General features: G+C 36.3%; 3 protein-coding genes, 2 long non-coding RNA genes, 1 other non-coding gene and 1 pseudogene across 8 annotated transcripts; 4 read left to right on the forward strand and 3 right to left on the reverse strand.

Annotated features, from left to right (window-relative positions):
• Window positions 1–4,019: 4,019 nt before the first annotated feature.
• Window positions 4,020–4,853, forward strand: LOC103845225 (annotated as a pseudogene).
• A 503-nt stretch (window positions 4,854–5,356) lies between these two features.
• LOC103845228 lies at window positions 5,357–8,510 on the reverse strand. 2 transcript variants are annotated; one of them, XR_628492.3, is made up of 4 exons: window positions 8,332–8,510; window positions 7,408–7,556; window positions 5,982–7,344; window positions 5,357–5,570 (listed from the first exon to the last, which is right to left on the reverse strand). It is a non-coding gene; the product is annotated as an uncharacterized LOC103845228 (long non-coding RNA). The 2 variants fall into 2 exon arrangements; XR_004452348.1 differs by having other exon boundaries at window positions 5,982–7,556.
• On the forward strand, window positions 6,002–9,282 carry LOC103845229 (protein MULTIPOLAR SPINDLE 1). Of its 2 annotated transcripts, XM_009122060.3 has the most exons (11): window positions 6,002–6,410; window positions 6,506–6,563; window positions 6,663–6,800; window positions 6,915–6,971; window positions 7,145–7,227; window positions 7,314–7,362; window positions 7,515–7,628; window positions 7,722–7,914; window positions 8,008–8,078; window positions 8,338–8,542; window positions 9,005–9,282. In XM_009122060.3, exons 1-10 carry the CDS (start codon window positions 6,048–6,050, stop codon window positions 8,529–8,531), a joined length of 1,320 nt encoding a protein of 439 aa, XP_009120308.1. In that variant the 5' UTR covers window positions 6,002–6,047; the 3' UTR covers window positions 8,532–8,542; window positions 9,005–9,282. The 2 variants fall into 2 exon arrangements, with proteins under 2 accessions (XP_009120308.1, XP_033137704.1); XM_033281813.1 differs by having other exon boundaries at window positions 7,515–7,914.
• TRNAM-CAU lies at window positions 8,124–8,195 on the forward strand. Its single transcript has one exon. It is a non-coding gene; the product is annotated as a tRNA-Met (tRNA).
• A 17-nt stretch (window positions 9,283–9,299) lies between the features above and the next one.
• Window positions 9,300–12,118, reverse strand: LOC103845227 (F-box protein SKIP1). The gene is made up of 2 exons (XM_009122058.3): window positions 11,724–12,118; window positions 9,300–9,999 (listed from the first exon to the last, which is right to left on the reverse strand). The coding sequence occupies exons 1-2, from the start codon at window positions 12,038–12,040 to the stop codon at window positions 9,414–9,416; spliced, it is 903 nt and encodes a 300-aa protein (XP_009120306.1). The 5' UTR covers window positions 12,041–12,118; the 3' UTR covers window positions 9,300–9,413.
• Window positions 12,119–12,256: 138 nt separating this feature from the next.
• LOC103845232 lies at window positions 12,257–13,658 on the reverse strand. The gene is made up of 4 exons (XM_009122061.2): window positions 13,419–13,658; window positions 12,973–13,043; window positions 12,652–12,883; window positions 12,257–12,566 (listed from the first exon to the last, which is right to left on the reverse strand). Exons 1-4 carry the CDS (start codon window positions 13,512–13,514, stop codon window positions 12,381–12,383), a joined length of 585 nt encoding a protein of 194 aa, XP_009120309.1. The 5' UTR covers window positions 13,515–13,658; the 3' UTR covers window positions 12,257–12,380.
• LOC103845231 lies at window positions 13,050–16,301 on the forward strand. The gene is made up of 2 exons (XR_628493.3): window positions 13,050–13,462; window positions 13,493–16,301. It is a non-coding gene; the product is annotated as an uncharacterized LOC103845231 (long non-coding RNA).
• Window positions 16,302–16,795: the final 494 nt, after the last annotated feature.

A 16,795-nucleotide genomic window follows, 5' to 3' on the forward strand; every position in this document is an offset into this window, starting at 1 on the left:
CGACCAAATATTGTCCCAACCGTCCACCGTGTGGAATATAACATGCAAACGAGCTCTTTGCATTTTCTCAGGGTAATAATTAAAATGATATTGTTATGCTTTTGACCTAATTACGATCCAGCCGACAAAGAATAAAGTTTAATCAAGGATGATTATCCACGATTTATAAATAATTCAGACAGATTATTCATGATATTGTATATTTTGTTTCATCATAGGTTTGAGGACAGCAGGGTCAATATTCGGATTTTATTAGAGCTAACTCTTTTTTTTTGGTAGGAAGATGGGAGGAAGCCTCCCAATTTTATTTAAACTAAAACTTCAAATTACAATCGAACTTGTCGTGGCTGTAACAGTCCATCGACATCCTCTCGTATCAAACTAACAAACTCAAGCGGAACAACATCAAAGCGATGAAACCCAAAAGGAAGAGAAAACGCAAGGTTAGCTAACCCATCAGCTAATCGGTTAGCTTCCCTATACACGTGAACAATTCGGACCAACCAGTCCCTCGTCAAGAAGCCATGGCACAATCGTACCAGGAAAGACAGTGGATGAGTATCTTCAATCCCTGTCGTAAGAAAACCCACCACCATTTTGGAATCAACTTCCACCTCCAGCCTCCTGATACCTTTCTCCCAAGCAATCACAAGACCATAATAGACTCCCCACAATTCCGCCAGAGGCGCCGAGCACCTCCCTATGTTGAGCGCAAATCCACCGCACCACTCACCCTCTCCATCACGCAACACCCCTCCAGCCGACGCCAGTCCCGGATTACCATGTGATGCTCCATCAGTATTCAGTTTCATCCACCCCCCTCGAGGAGGCGTCCATCCTACCATTATCTCCACCCTTTGGACACGAGCCCTGCTTTCCTCCTCTGTTTTCTTAGCACGCATCACTTTTCTAGCCAAGTTACGTAGGAATTTAACTCTATCCCTCCAAAGCCTATTATCTCCAAACACATTCCCACACCTCCACTTCCATCCCCACCACACGCCCAGAGCAAAAGTCGTGGCCCAAGGAATCTCATTATGAGCATCATTATCATACAGGTTTCTGTATAGCCACTCAAGCAATGGCATCGAGAAGAAAGCCTGTCTCTTCGTACTTGGTACGAATCTACTCCAAATTCCCTCCATTGCAGGGCAGTCTCTAAGCACATGTAAGATCGTCTCAACCCCTCCTTTGCATACTTGGCACACATCAGTTCCACTGAGATGTCTCCTATATCTCTCTGCATTTGTCATTATTGCCTGATTCCCAACTAGCCAAAGGAACACTCTAACTCTCTCTGGAGCCACCACACGCCACATGCTTTTAAACAAGTTTTCCATCTGCTGTCTTGGAGTATTATCCCTTGTTATTAGAGCTAACTCTAATGGTTACTAAGAGCCCATTAGAAGTTCTAATCAATAATTTAATAGTTAATTGTGTGATTTGAAAAGTTAAGAATTATTGTTAGTATAATTAATTTTTTTTGATATATGGTCCCTTCTTTGAACTTGAAATTCATAACTCAACAACCAGCACCGCTACTACTACTTTGTTATCACTCCCCCTGGGAAGATGAATTAATCCTCTTGGAGAAGTAAGATCAGTCCTACAAAGAATTATGGATTGACATGGTACAAAGATCTTGGCCTTCACGCCTTTGGAGAGTTTTCAATGGCAATGATCCAAGCCAACAGTGTGATGTAGGATCAGTGCCAGATCGAATCAGGGCCATTTGACATTCAACAATCCAGCAGTTCAAGGCACTTTTGTTGGAGTTTACGATGGACATGGAGGTCCAGAGGGTTCAAGGTTCATTGCTGACAACCTCTTCCCCAATTTAAAGAGTAAGACACACACACATAATGCCTTATCATTCTTGAAAACTGTCATACACACTAACACTCAGGTTTCACGGATCAACAGAATTTGCTTTTGAGGGTGGAGAGGTTTCAGAGGAGGTGATGAGGAACGCATTTGCAGAGACAGACGAAGATTTTCTCTCGTAGGTGAAGAAGCAATGGCGCAAGAACCCACAGATGGAACCCCAAATCTGAGTAAAATATAAATCCAGTAAGAAACTCACTCACCATCTTTGAAAACCAAGTATTCAAGTAAATAAACTACAAAAGAACCTGTCAGCTCTAGCCTTTTGCTTCAAGTCCTTTGCTTTCTTTGTTTCCTGTGAGTCCTTCACCGCTGCTACAGTCCCAAGCCTGTATAGAGAGTTAAAACACATTGAGTGAACATGGATCAAATAAGAATCCTCCAATCCGTTATAAGGTTTCAGTAAAAATTGAGAATCCCTTTCGTAACCCTAATCATACCTCTCAGCACGAGAATTGTGCTTCTCCTCTTTTGTAAGCTTCACGGAAACACCAAACCTCTCAGCGCGTCAAATCTTCTTCAGAACATCATCCACCGGAGATACATCCCCAGCTAGGGCTGTCAACTGGTTGGGTGCTCATGGGTGTGGCCCAGGCCAAGCTGTTTTGGGCGGGTTATGGTTAAGCCCAAATATTTTATGGTCCAGTTGGGCTAAAAGCCCAATTTACCCATGGACAATTTGGTCCAACCCAATTGGGTATTGGGTAGCCCAATACATAAAAAATCATTTTTTTTATTTTGACTGAAAAAAAAAAAATTTTGCCGTCGCCGTCGTACTCTTCTTTTGCGATTTGACGATGAAATTTTGCGATCTATCATTCTGATCTCTCTTTCTGGCTTTATCTTCTCTGGCGTGTGACTTCTTCTTCTCCCAATTTTCGGTAAGATTCTCGAGTTTTAGCTTCTGATCTTACGTTTCTATAACTTTGAGTTTTTAGCTTCGATCTCGGGTTAACTTTGAGTTTTAGCTTCGATCTCGGGTTATATGACGATGACGATGAATCTCTGTTGTGGGTTTTGTGATGAATCTCGTTTTGTATGATGATGAATGTTCGTCGTGGGTTTTGTGATGATGATGAATCTCGTTTCCATTGTTTACTCTAGCTCTGATGATGATGATGAATCGTTTAGAATATCATTTTGTTTTGGATTCAGAAACACGATGAGTTGTATGAAGATTGAAGCTCAAGTTATTTCCTCGACATAGCCGTTATCTCTGCAAGATTCTTCTCAAGTTATTTGAGCTCAATTTAAGCTCAAATAAACAGTGTTGTTAAAAACTTAAGTCATTTGAGATTGTTTCAGATTTTCAAAATTTTCAATGTTGTTTAAAGTTTCAAAAATTTACTATTCAATTTTGGATATTTCTATCATATTTCAATGTTGTTTAATATTTAAAATGAGTTTAAATTGAATTTAAATAGATTTGGGCATGTGTTCAGAAAAAAAAACAGATTTGGGCCAATATTTAAATTGCTTATCAATGTGTGGGTTTGGGTGTCCAGTTGGGTGGTGGATGTTATTGGGTATGGGTGCTGTTGGGTGTGGGCTAAATATGGGTGTGGGTGTTTTGAGCCCAGAAAAAAAAATACCCAGTTGGACATACCCATTTGGGTGTGGTCCAACCCAACTGACAGGCCTATCCCCAGCCGCCGTCAGTCATACAGACTTAGAGTCAGATTCGTCCTTCTTCACTTCTCCGTCGAGAATCTCATCTGGCTCGGGAATGTTGAGGTCAACGATTTCACCAGAGACATTCTCCACCATAGCCGTGTCCTTGACTCTGTTGCTCGCCATGGTGAATCAAAGGAGAGAGAGAGAGAGATTTATAAGATCAAATTAAAAGGTGACACGTAAGGGTCCTTACTCCTTACCAACCCTTAAAAGGTGCATTTGCACCTTTGCACCTTGGGCATATGCCAAAGGCTGGGCCTGGTATTCACATATGTGTTTCTGCTTTGTTGGTTTCATCTGATGGGTTCTGTTTCTCTTAGTACACTTATTATCTTTATTCCATTATTCTGTGTTCATTTAAACTGAAAAATTAAGAAATTTTGTCCTAAGAAATCTTCTCATGTCCAACAACTTTACTAATTTCATTGTTCTTATGGTGTTTGCTTTAATCAGTTGTATGATTGATTAGTCTGTGTTAATCTTGATTACATGCCATGTATATTCGTGTGAAGCTCATGAAAGCCACTTACTTTATCCAATGCGATCCCACAGAGACTGTTTTGGATGTTAAGCAGAAACTGTTTATTCTCATTGAGCAACCAGTTAGCAGTTAGCAGTCAGCGTCTTGTGCTAATGTCTACTGAAGAAGTATTAGAGGATTCCAAATCTCTAGCGGAGCAGCAGGTTAGGGGATGAATAACAATTGTTGTAAGTTTAAAGAAGAGATATCCTACTCATATGGACACTGACCGTGACTTGCTCCTATGTTCGATGTTTTTGTTGTTTAGGTTGAGAATGATGCAGTCATGGCTCTGACTTAGAGGAAAAGTTATCCCTCATATCTCTTGTTGGTTTATAACACGGACTAGTCGTGTTTATACATCCTGTTGAACTAGTAGTAATCACCGTTTCTTTTTGAAGTTCATTGATTTGTATTGAGGCTGTTGAAACAGTCCTCTAGAACGTTTGGCTATATCTGAATGTGATCTCATTCTTTCTTGTGCTGATGATAACGAGTTTGAGGTTGTTGACATTGCACAGCCCACCGACTTCTCAATCTCATGAAGAGTTTCACTTACTTTGTATCAGGAGAACCTCTTGAACATTAGAAATATTTTATTAAAACACAAAGGTGGAGTCGGTATAGCGCTTGAAGTTTGTCTCTCTCTCTCTCTCTTTGTTACTAACAATTGTTGTAAGTAAAGACTAGATTTTGATCCGCGCTTTCAAAGCACGAGTTTATTTTGTTTTTTTTTTTCAATTGACAAATATTTAGTAAATGTCATATTTTTATATATTTGTGTTTTATTTTATAGAAGACTTAAATTTTTTATCTTTATTTATCGTATTTCATTTTAAATGACTATTTATGTTTAAAAAATTAAACTTTATTTCTTTAATGAATTAAGTTGGTATAACTCTGATAAATTAATTTTATTATGTGGTTACTATTCTAATAAAAAAAATTTATACTTTTAATAAAGATTTATACTTTTCAATGAAAAAATTCAATTTTTTTATGAATGCTTAAATTATATTAAAATAAAATAATAATTAAAAATAGTTGAAAACAAAATATTTGAACTTGGACTCAATAGCCCAAAAGAAAAAAAAATATGAGAATTTGATCTGATTTCTTAATCGGCCAAATGGCCCAAGAGAGATATAATGTGAGCTCGATCTGAAAAAAATGACCCAATATAAATGTGTTATTAATATTAATTGATTGCCCTTAATGAAACATGCAATGTTAGTAAAGAAAAGAGCATGCTAAGGTAAAAAGTACAATAGGATTCTGCTTTAATAGTATAGATACTGAGTCGTGGAACTATAATTGCAACTTGCAAGATTAGTAATTCTTTCATAATATCTCCCCCTCACATGTTTTCCAATCGATTCCCACTAGAAAAAAAACTAGATCCGTCTTGAAAATTAGCCAATCCATGGAAACCATCTTTAGCAAATCCGCACAATCCTTCTCAAATTTTTTCAGTGGCTGAGGCTGCTCATAGCTCTAATAAGTTCATTCAAGTCTACGTGAAATGTTGGGAGGCTCTCTCCCGAGAAATCCCATGTTATCCTTAAGACACCTTCCTAATCTAGTGACTAGCCCATATCAGGTGTGTGTCTCTCTAGTAGCTCTAGGGTGTGATTGACTATTGCTGTAATTATTCTCCACAGCTACAATTATACCCACAACTCTAAATCTATACCAATCTTGATTTATATATTTTTTAAAGCTCACAGTCCTTTTTTTAGTTCTCAACACTTCTTTAAATTTATGTCTTTATAATTGCTCTGTGGAGATAAATTCCTACAATCCAATTTTTTTTTAAAAGTTAAAAATCTAGAACCAAAACCATAAAAATCACAACAATATTTCTATAGCCAAAAAATAAAATCACATCTATTACCAATCACACCCCTACCCGTAGTAGCTGAGCTTTAAGAGTTATTGAACTAATCTATGGGCCGTCTTAAATGCACTAATGGGCCTCTGTGTAGCATCACCAATAGCTCTCCCGCGCAAGAAATCGAAATCGAAATCATTATCATCCCGAAAATTAAAAACATTTTTTCTTTCTTTCTTAAAAAAAATTAATTCGAGCGTCAGTGAAGCAGAAGATCACATGGAGAAGGAGAAGGAAGAGTCACTGAGACTGGCGATCGCCGTTTCTCTCCTACGATCGAAGATCCAGAACCGTCTATCTTCTTCCTCTACTTCTCTCTGCGATGCTCCCTCCGAAACCGATCATCTTCGCTGGAAGCAGAAGAACCGTCGATCGTCCTCCTCTACTTCTCGTTGCGGTGCTCCTCCCTCCGAAACCGATGCTCTTCGATGGAAGCAGAAGGTCCCCTCTCGAATTCGATTTTGCGTACTTGGGTTTAAGTGATTATCGTTGTTTGTTTGAATCTAACATATTAGCGTTTTCGATTTTGAAATTAGGCGAAAGAGAGGAAGAAAGAGATAATCAGACTCCGGGAAGATCTCAAGGATGCTGAAAGTATTATTATCTAAAACTTCGGCAACTCGTTTTATGTATTTAATGATTCCCAAAAATGGAAATGGCTTTTGTTGATGCGATTTCTGCAACCTTCCTTAGGTTGTGATTTGTTCCCAGCGAATGCTTCTTGCAAGTGTTATTTCTTTGATAACTTGGGAGAATTCAGCGGCAGGAGGATTGGAGAGGCCTCTGAGCCGAGGTTTAACGATGCTCTTCGTCGTAGATTTCTCAGAATAGGTGTATTTCTTATGCTTTTATTTGTATTCATTAGTCTTGTAGTTTGAACTGTTTTGTATTCTTTTTGTTTGTGGGGTTTTACTTATTAGCTTGTGCTGTCATTTGATTTCCTAGCAAGGATAAGGGGAAGAAGGAAATCAACTCGACCATCTCAAAGATTGCGGCTTTCAGGTTTTTGCTAAGGCTCTTCCTGGGCTTCACTCACTTTCAGTTTCCTTTATACATTATTTACAACACCATACTTTGATATTACCTTGGATGGGTGAATTGTTAAATTGAATGTATGTAACCAAGCATCATCTTTTAGGACTCCTATATATATGAGTTGAAACTCTTGACTGCAGAGCCTGAATATGAAGACGAAGCAGAGCAGCTAAGGATATCTATTGATTTTCTCCTGGAACTGTCCCAAGCGGCGGACTCCAGTGTTAGGCTTTATTGCTTAAGCTATTTTCTGGTAATATGCACTCTTACATAGTTTGCAGATTTGAACTCGCTTCTTCTGTTCTGCAGGTGTCTAATTTCTGCAACTGGTCACATCAGGCTGTAGATTTCATATTAGGTAATACTATTCAATCTCTTGACTTGCAAACAAATAATTTGATACCTGAGCTGCAATTCCCTTTTATTGGAAGCTTGTGTTGCACTTACGAAACAAACTTGTGTTCTTGTTCCTCTTCTTACAATAATATGCTCTCTTTTTGCATGCTCAAGCTTCACTGAAGAAGCTGATATCGATGGGGAGAAACTTGGGATCTGTTGAAGAATCTATTAGTTTCATGATTACACAGTTGATCGCAAGAATTTGCACTCCCTTTAAAGGAAATGGTAACTTTAGCTGTCTATCTTTGATTTTGACTGTGTTTCTCTTTATGGTTATCATTCCTCATAGATGTTGCTGTGTGTTTACATCTGTTGTAGAGGTGAAACAACTAGAAACTAGTGTTGGATTTTATGTCCAACATTTGATCCGTAAACTGGGAAGTGATCCATACATTGGACAGCGTGCAATATTTGCTATTTCTCAGAGAATATCTATTTTAGCCGAGAACTTACTGGTCATGGACCCGTTTGACGAATCATTCCCAGAGATGGATGAATGCATGTTTATATTGTAAGTGTTTCAAATTCTAATGAGAATGTGTTTCTATGGTACATCATACATGGGACTGCTGAGGTTGATTATGTTGTCGTATGGACCCTGCAGGATACAGCTAGTTGAGTTCTTGATATGTGATTATTTGTTAACGTGGGCAGAGAATGAAGCATTTGAAACTGGTAATTTAAGTATTTAGTGTTTTATGTATGATACTCTAACAACAAATCAGAGTGGCGCAGCGGAAGCGTGGTGGGCCCATAACCCACAGGTCCCAGGATTGAAACCTGGCTCTGATAAATTTATGCTATTTATTTTTTGTTTTTGTAGTTCCCAAATTATAAGCCCCTATCTATTTGATTCCATTTATGACACAAATACAGTTCTAGATGGCAAAAAGGGTCACTAATGATGCTAAGATTGGTTCTGTCTGACCTGTAGTTGTGTTTGAGGAGTGGATATCATCAGTTCTCCACGCGAGGAAAGCAGTAGCTGCGTTGGAAGAAAGAAACGGGTTGTATCTTCTTTTCATGGACCGAGTCACAGGGGAGTTAGCTAAACGAGTTGGTCAAGTCACATCTTTCAGGGAGGTCGAGCCAGCCATTTTGGACAAAATCTTAGCCTACCAAGAATGATACCTTTTCAGGTTAGTAGCATCTACCCAATAAAGCTTTATTTTTTTTTGTTATTGGAACCCTTTTTACCCTTAGTCCATCAAAGAATGGTGTTTGGAAAGCAAATTGCTTCACTTTGGTTTAAAGGTGAAGATAGTTGATCCAGTAATCATATATATTGTGGTCGGCCTTGACCTTTGATTGATGATCGCTCCAGTGAGTCAAAGTCTTTAAATTATGGCCGCCATAGGCTCCACATGGCACTACGATGTTATCTTTATCATTACATTTCTCAATCATCCAACCATATGTTATTGAATTATATCATCCATTTAACAAAAAGTATCTCAAACTTTACCAGTCTTCTTTATAATCAAAGCAGAGGGACAAACCTTATCTTATCTTTAGAGCAGAGATGGCTGACACCAAGCGCTTAGTCATCCTATCTATCATTTCACTCATGTTCTTGTCTCAGTTTCTTCTTTTGTGTTCAGGTCATGTCGATGATTAAGTCGGTGTACCGAGGAAGCTTGGCGTTTTCATAAGGAAAAGGAGAGGATTCAGATACAGAAGGCCACACAGCACCACCAGATCGGCTTCTGCAACACTTTTGCCAGGCTCCTTCCATGTGACTGCTTGCCTCGCCTCCTCTTTCTTACTCTCTCTTGTTCTGTAGCTTTTTTTAGTTGATGTTAGTATATATTAATGCGCTTTAGTAATGTCATGTAAGCATGTACATTTTGAATGCTTGAGATTATGAACTTTATTTACAGTTTGGTCTTTTCCACGGTCAGGAAACCAACGAAAATATTTGATTCATTGCCGTTTACACATGTTATAACACACAATAACAACAACCTATTGGATGCTTTTATTACAGAACATTACTCAAGTGTATGAAACTCAGATCCTCATGGATTGTATATCAAATCTCTCGTCATAGAGTCTCCAATGTCCGTATCTCTCCGTCTGAGCCACCACAGGCCCTGACCTCGGCACATAAACATCTGGCTTCTTCACCTCCTTAATCCCCTTCAGCCTCGACACATTGTTTGCAATATCACGGCTTGACAAATGCACACACCCAAACAAATCCAAGTACTCTAGCTTCATACAACCCTCACATACCCAAGCGAGTCCTTTCGCAGACAATCTAGAGAACTGAATCTCCAAACGCTCTAGATTCATCATATGTTTCCCGATCGCTTCAGCTTCTCTGTCTCCGTCTTGAGGACAAGCGCCTATGTACTCTGTAGGAACAACAGAGCCGATGTGCCGAGACGAATCAGACCAATCCATAAGGTTGCGTTTCAGCGTCGTGAGGTTAGGACAGTTTCTACCGATCATCACAAGCGCGTCGTGGGATATCTCGTGACAGTAACTGATATCTAGCTCCTTTAGACTCCTGCAACGAAACGCTACCTTCGCCATAGATGCGTCCGTCACGTGAGGGCTGCTTCTAACCGCGAGAGCCTCGAGAATCGGACATCTTAACAACATACAAAACCACAAACTCACTTTCATTAGTAACAGAATATATGAAATAGATTAGGCGGTTAAGTAAGCGGTTTACTTGATTTCTGATTAGTTCAACGTTTTACAACGAAAACACTCCTCTTAAAACAAACTATTAAACCAAGTAACAGAATATTAAACCGGTCGTTAAGACCATCTCCAATGGTACATTATAATTTTCTCTATATCTATCTTATTAAAACTCAAGTACAAAATTGGAGTGTTTGGAGACTTGAATAGGACTTTTAAAAATTTGGAGTGTTTGGAAACATGGATTGCAGTCTTTTAAAAAAAAATATTTTTGTTTGAAAACAATGATAGTAGTATTAAGAAAAAAAGTAATGGGCTTATGTTTTTCTTAAAAATTGAAAGTTATCTAGGCCACTTTTAAAATATACCAAAATGGGTCAATCTAATTCCCTAAAAAAAATTTTCCAAAACTAACCATAAAACAAAATTTAAACTTTATATACATATTTCAAATCAAAATAATAATTCAAATTTGATTTATATCAAAAATTGATTCAAAAATATACATATATTCAAAAATGGATTTTTACTAAACTATTTTTCAATAACCATTATAAAAAAATATTGTCAATATATATAAGAAAAATATAATACAAAGCCCAATTTGAAATACCAACTCAAATTATGGTTTTCATATTTCATATTAAGTTTTAAAAATATAATATATGTAATTATTTATATGATGGTATGTATAAAATACTATTAATTATATGATTACTTATATGATGGTACATATAAAATACGATTAATTATATGATGATAAAATACGATATATAATAATGACTAGGGATGGGCTTTTGGATACCCATACGGGTTTAGTTCTGATCGGTTTGTATTTTGGGTTTTCGGGGTCAAAGATTTCAGCCTTATTAGAATGTTTCTAAATTTTGGTTTGAGTTCGATTTGGATCTTTGCGGGTTTGGTTTGGGTTTGGATAACTAATTTAAATTATTTTTAAAGTCTTAAATCATTATATATTTTAAATTTCTCAAAATGTATAAATAAAATAATATATTACGTATAAATTTGAATAACATATGTCATAATACTTAAGCTTAACATATCAATTGGCTTGATTTAAAATTTTGGATACGAAATCAATAATTATTTTAAGTATTTTTGGTGATTTGAGTATACTTTAACTATTTCAGATATTTACTTTTGACTATCTATATATATTTTCAAGTATTTAAACCAATTTAAAAATATCATTTTTGATGTTTTATATACGTTAAATCTAAAAATAATTAATATATATAAGTATATAAATCTATTTTTAGATAAATTCGGATAGCCAAATACTTCGGTTCGGATCAGATTCGGTTCTCTAAATAACAAAATTTTGAATAATTAGAATATTTAATCAATTTATGATTGGGTTTGGTACTATATCTTTGGATCGGTATCGGTTATGTTCCTCGGATTCATTTTTCCAAATCCTAATAATTACATGAAAAACAAATATCAACATATTTTTCAAAATATACACCCGCGCGCCTGCGCGGGTCAAAATCTAATTTTACTTTAAAATAGATAACTCTTCAGTCTATATTTGGAGTAAAAAAATAAAATTACTCTAGCAAATTCAACGTTACTCTATTTTAGGATAAATTATACAGGAAAAAATAGAGTTCATGCTCTGAGAACCGCCTAATCTAAAAGGTTTACCTTTCAGCAGCGTAAGAGAGAGCGTGATCGCTGCAATGGCGGACGCGGATCTCGGTGAGACCTCCGTCGCTCCAATCAACGACTGATCGGAGCATCGAGTCTATCTTCCGTTCGAAATCAGGAGACCACCACTGAGTAGACTCGGGATACGACTCGAACCATGGCTCCAGATCGAAGGAAGACCATAGATACGGATCTCTGCAAACGGCAAGCCACGATTTTCGTACGAACATCGGTCCCGTCCATCGCTCCTGGATCGTGAGCCGTGAGATGATGTTGGTGAGTATCTCTGGAGCCAATCCTCCCCAATCGTCCATAAAAGGTTTCTTCTTTTTTTATTTTTCTTCGTTTTCAGACATGTTCGGTCTTGTGATCTGTATGTATGAATTTAAAGTTTACACGAAAAGTCTTGTTCCGACACGTGTGAACACTTTCTGACCGTTGATTTTGTTCCTGGACTTTTGGATCACTTTTATCTCATTTAAGAGCGACACGTGTTCAGCACACAAATGTCAGTTTGGTAAGTCGCCAAGTATAGAGAAGGGGATAAGGTTTTTAAGTTTCAAGCCACATTTGGATATATGTGTTTCAAAAGCAAATAAAAGCAAGCTACATTGATGTGGAACTATGTTACAAGATCGTTGACTTTTGAGGGTATTAGACTCTGAGAGCTGCTGCTGCAACAGGATCTTGCCACGAAACTTTCCTCTTATTTGATCCGTTTCCTCCGTTCCTGCAAGACGATAGCTTCATCTCGGTGCTGCTCTTTCTCGTACATGAACTACTTTCTAGCACTCTCGTTCTCTCATTGTTCATTGCCTCTCTTTCTTCCTCTTCTTCTCCCTGTAATCAATTTAAGAGGTGGTCAAATGAGTACACACACACATGTTGGTTCTCTTTGTATATAAAGAGTGAAAGATGTGCTTACAGATATCTGGTTTAGATCGAACAACGGAACTCTCTTCTCAAGACTGGTTTTGGTTTCGTTTACTGAGTGGTTTAAGTCGGGAAGTGTAACATGTTTGGTTTCTGCTTCACTTCTCTTATTAGGAGACGACACTTGCGTTTTACTCTTCCATCTTCCTCTACCCTTTTTAACATCTGGTGGATGCATAACAGGCTGGTCTTGTCTCAACTGTCTGTATCTCCGCCGAAGAAATCTGATAAACAGAGACATAAACAAACACATCAAGAACATAATGATATATATATTGTCAGAACATAATGATATATATATATATGTATGTACCGGACTTCGCCCATTAGTATTGCCTTTCTCTCTCGCATACTCTGTAACTTGTGTCTCATTGCTTCGGTATCCTTGTGTGATCCAACAAAACAGTGAAACACGTTATTAATACACAGAACCAAAGGTGATCTCACTAATATGAACTCCAACAAGGCTCTCTCTCTATCTCATCCTAGAAGTATGTGTCTTAACAAGACACTCTTTTGAATAACTACACATGACAAAATAAAGTAAGAGGCTTTATGTTTGTTAAGGAACCAATTAAGCTTAAAGTTTCTATCTTTCTCTTTAAAAAAAAAAAAAAACTTAATCCAGATCAGAGTGAAAAGAAAAGAAAAACCAAATCTTGAGAAACTATTTCAGATCCAGAGACAAAATAGACCAGACCCATAAACTGAAACTTGATTTAAACTCAAGAAGAAGAAGAAAAAAAACAGAGTTCTTACCATATGCAGTTCTTGATAATCTTGCATAAGGCTGTGATGCCTAAGTCTGACTTTCGGATCCTCAAAAGGATTAGGGTTGGGAGGAGTTCGATTCATCAGGTGAACACAAGATGTGTAGTTACAGAATCAAAGAAGGAAAGAGATGAAGGAGGATAAGCCCTTGAAAGAAGGAATGAGAAGAGAGATAGAGAGAGAGGAAGGTTCTGGGTTTGGTGGTGTTGTATATCAAACGGAGAGGAGAAGTCAGAGAAGGACAAAGAAGCAGAAAAGAAGGACACATCATCTTGTTGTTGGTGTTGGTGTTGTGAGAGAAAAAAGAAATAAAATAAAAGCAATATTGCTTTTTTTGGAGGTGTGTTAAGACAGCAGTGATGAAGATGGAAGCAGATTTGTGCAGGGAGTAAGTGTGTGAAATGACTTCTGCACTAAGTTGTGGTGTTGGGTCAAGTGAAAAGCAACTTCCTTTTTCTCTTTTATTTTAATGGGTTTTGTTGGAGACTCTTGAGAAGAAACGTCTCTATTTTATTTCTTGTGCTCCATTGTCGTCTGTAATTTTTTTTTTTTGTCGTCTGTGAAGTTATTAACCATTCAAAGTTTAACACTGGGTCCGTTGAAAATAGACCGATGAGAATGGAGGTTCAAATATAAATCCACGACTTTATTTATAGAAAAGTCAGATAGTGGAAGAGAAAAAGCTAACGTAATAAGATTCGCTTTTTGAAGCTATAGTACTAAGAGTGATTTACATTGCATGGCAAGTTTCAATATCACAATAAGACAGTTATTGCTACTTGACAGTTTCTGAGTGAAATATCTTAACTTGTCCCTGAAAAAGGTGTAATTGGTGGGGTAAAATTGGAAAATGGTTTTTAGTTTTCTAGTTACGTTTTTAAATTTTAAAATGAGTGAGTTGACCTAATGAAAGAGAATTTAGGAGTTACCAAACGTATGAAAAAATATTGTGTTTTAAATTTCTAACTTTTGTTGGAAGAATTTAAATCTTCAGAAAATAGTTGCTTACAATTTCTTTTAGGTTAGAGGATGAAACAACAGAGATAGAGGACGTGATAGGAGAGCTATCGGAGAAACTAATTTTTATATATATATTTTTTGGTTTTGGGTTCTAATCTATTAATCTATATAATATGTATAAGTTCTAGAGGTAAAACACAAAAACAATGAAAATTGCATGATAAAAATCAATGGCGGCTGTGAGTTATATTTGCAGGAAACACAGAAAACCCTAATAGGAAGAAGATGAACTTATTACAAAATTGCCACTCATTAAAAAAAAAAATTTGATGACCACACGGATGTGTACATAATGCTAGTGTACACATGTTCATGTACAAGGGTACATTGGATGACTACGTAGTACATAATGTTAGTGTACGTATGTATATGTGCACCTAATGTTAGTGTACGTGTGTACATAATGTTTGTCTTTGTAAATATAAAGATAAGGAAGTATGGTTTACGTGAATTAAACAACATAATTATATATGTACATATGTATATATTTACATGTGCACAAACACAACACGTATATATCTTTTACATGTGTACATGCAATGTTCATAAAATTGTGTATTCTCACTAAAATCTTAAAATCATGTTTTAATTCTTTAATGCCCTGAAAAATAAATTAACTGAACTAAAATCAAAACCAAAAATCATAAGATATGAATAAAACACAAAATCATGTGAAATATTAAGAATCAAAAATATACATACGAAAGTAGTTTTGTGTTATTCAACATACGTTTGAAGACACGTCCAGATTTACAAATGCATCAGTGTTGTGTTTAGAAAACGTACAAATGAACCAAAGTCATGTGGATACCTATCGATGTACACATGGACATTATCAGACAAAATGAACACATGTACACTATAATATATATGTGCACATAGACATCCTACTAAACATTGGATGGTTAAGAAACCGTTAATTATGGCCGATAGAAGAATTCATTAATGAGTCTTGTTTAGATGGTTAAGAAAACCGTTAACTATGGCCGGTAGAAGAATTCACTAAGGTTATAATCCATGTGAATGTAACAATTATTTTGAAACGATCCATCTCAAGCTTTGAAATTCCCATGCAGTATTCTTATTGATAATCATGGTGGACCAGAGTTTTTATCAAACATTTGTGCCTAACATTTAGTTTGCGTTTTCCAATAGTCCCAATGATGTAGTATATGAATATTATCAATTTCGGTGGTGGATCACTTTGGAATGAGCTGGTGATGACGAGGGGTTTCAGACGCTCATGGAAGAAGGAAAGAGGTTTACGAGTCACTTGTTTTCTTATCAATTTCTTTCTTATATACATGGTACATTGTTTTAATAATAAAGAGTGTATGCCTATGAAGACATACACATGCACACATATAATTATACACATGTAAATTTTGTTTTTTGCTTTAATAATAAATAGTGTACACATGTGAAGAGTGTACATTGTTTTAATACATTGTTTCAATAAGACAGAGTGTACACTTGTGAAGATGTACACATGTACACATATAATTGTACACATTTTGCTATTTTTTAAATGAGTGGCAATTTTGTAATTTGGTCATCTTTTTCTTATTAGGGTATCCTGCGTTTCTGCAACTAAATCTCAGAGCCGCCATTGATTTTCTTCGTGCAATTTTTTTTTTTTGCGTTTTTACATCTAGAACTTAAAAATATTGTAGTAATTAACCAATTAGATCCAAAACCAAACAAAAACAAATTTTTTTCATAATTTTCGAGTTTGACAATTTTTAACCAAAATGCCATAGCTCTTATTCGCCAAGCTTCAACCTTTCAAGATAATAGCAGCTTAATCTCTTGACTTGAAAAGATCTGTGAAAACAAACAGAACTGTAAAAAGTGAGATAAAGAAGATGAATACTTGAGCAGGTATGAGTAGTCCATATAAAAGGTATGAAGATCTAACGATTGAGATATGAAACATATATAAGTCTTGTCATAAATCTGAGAAATAAATTGAACCGTTGAGATGGGTGTTAGATGAGTGGTGTAGGTTGGTTCCTGTTAAAACATTAGTTTCGTTGGTCAGAATATTAGTTGGAAGAGAACTAGTTTGTTTAGATTAAATGAAAGATGTTAGGAAATACTATCTTGGTATAACAAAATGTCTTATTCTGTTATAATAAACTCAAAACTGTCTTTCACTGTAATACTCTCTAGTACTAATATACATGAAACAATTACACTCAGGGTCACTTTCTATCTTTTTATATCATAATAGGTCAGTTGTTGCTACACACACACTTTCTTCCAAATAACCTATTGAATCTTAACTAAAATACACTAACCATAACTCTAAAACTTATGGACCTAACTAGAGAATAAGCGGGAAT

This window comes from Brassica rapa, chromosome A10 (assembly GCF_000309985.2).
Source record: "Brassica rapa cultivar Chiifu-401-42 chromosome A10, CAAS_Brap_v3.01, whole genome shotgun sequence".
NCBI classification, from domain to species: domain Eukaryota; kingdom Viridiplantae; phylum Streptophyta; class Magnoliopsida; order Brassicales; family Brassicaceae; genus Brassica; species Brassica rapa.